General features: G+C 49.1%; 1 protein-coding gene across 1 annotated transcript in view; it reads left to right on the forward strand.

Annotated features, from left to right (window-relative positions):
* SLC43A3 (solute carrier family 43 member 3) overlaps positions 1–1,008 on the forward strand; it is a 23,335-nt gene that overhangs the window by 2,891 nt on the left and 19,436 nt on the right. The window contains exon 3 of the mRNA XM_007953903.1: positions 501–547. Within this exon, the coding sequence (XP_007952094.1) occupies positions 501–547 (47 nt within the window). The remainder of the gene's footprint in view (positions 1–500; positions 548–1,008) is intronic.

Here is a 1,008-nt window from a genome sequence, read left to right on the forward strand (position 1 = left end):
TTCTTCCTCCATCCAAGGGGAAGAGGAGTGGAGTTGGGAGTGAACCAGACTGGAATTCCCAGACTTTGGAATTTTATTGTTGGGTTGTTTTTAGCACTGTTGGTCACTAAGACGGGTGGTCGTTGCCTATGAGGTGCATGGCTGAGAGCTGGACCTGGGTCTCCACCGTGGAGGACGGGAATTCTGTCACTGGGCCTTAACCAAATGCCTGACCAGCTTGCTGTCAAGCCAATTCTGACTCATGGCGACCGCACACGTTGCATAGTGGAATGCACTCTGTAGGGTGGGATGGGCAAAAGGCAGTGGTCTGTGAGGTCAGGCCCACAGCTCAGTCACGCTGGGGCTCCTTGGACCTGGTTATGAGTCTGGGGCAGAAGAGGATCAGTGCCTGCTGGATGCTGAGAATGCGAGAGTCAAATGCCAAATGTGGAGACTGGTGAGTAGAATTCTGTTTTGGCTGATGAAGTTTTCCTTAAATGTCCTCCTAATCTGTTTTTCAGATTTCTCTACACCAGTGCCACCCTCACCATCGCCTTCACTTCTGCCGGTAAGTGCTGTCAGCAGGGTTGTTGTTGTTGTTGTGTGCTGGCGAGTCAGACGTAACTCATAGCAACCCCTCCTTGGGTTTCTGAGGCCGTATCACTACGGAAATAGATTGGCCAACCTTCCTTCTGATGTCAGCAAAGTGGGAGGATGGAATTGGGTCTCTTGCTCTGGGGCACCTGGTGGATGGGGCAGGTGATGGGCAGGACATACTGCCCCCATGTGGTTATTCAGAAAACCACCATCTTTACCTGAGCTGGAAAGACTCCTTGAGAGAGACTAAGTTATTGCCGGTTTGTGAAGACAGTTCCATGAACTGGGAAACGTGGAGAGTGAGGACAGTGGAGGGGTTTCTTCAGAGAGTAGAATTGATTCAAAAGATTACATTCTTCCTTTTGCATGTGTTAAAATGAGATGATGATAATGTGAGTGAATTTTTTTTTTCCAATGTTCTTCCTTAACAGG

This window comes from Orycteropus afer, unplaced genomic scaffold (genome assembly GCF_000298275.1).
Source record: "Orycteropus afer afer isolate SDZICR_OR568_19922 unplaced genomic scaffold, OryAfe1.0 scaffold00419, whole genome shotgun sequence".
NCBI classification, from domain to species: domain Eukaryota; kingdom Metazoa; phylum Chordata; class Mammalia; order Tubulidentata; family Orycteropodidae; genus Orycteropus; species Orycteropus afer.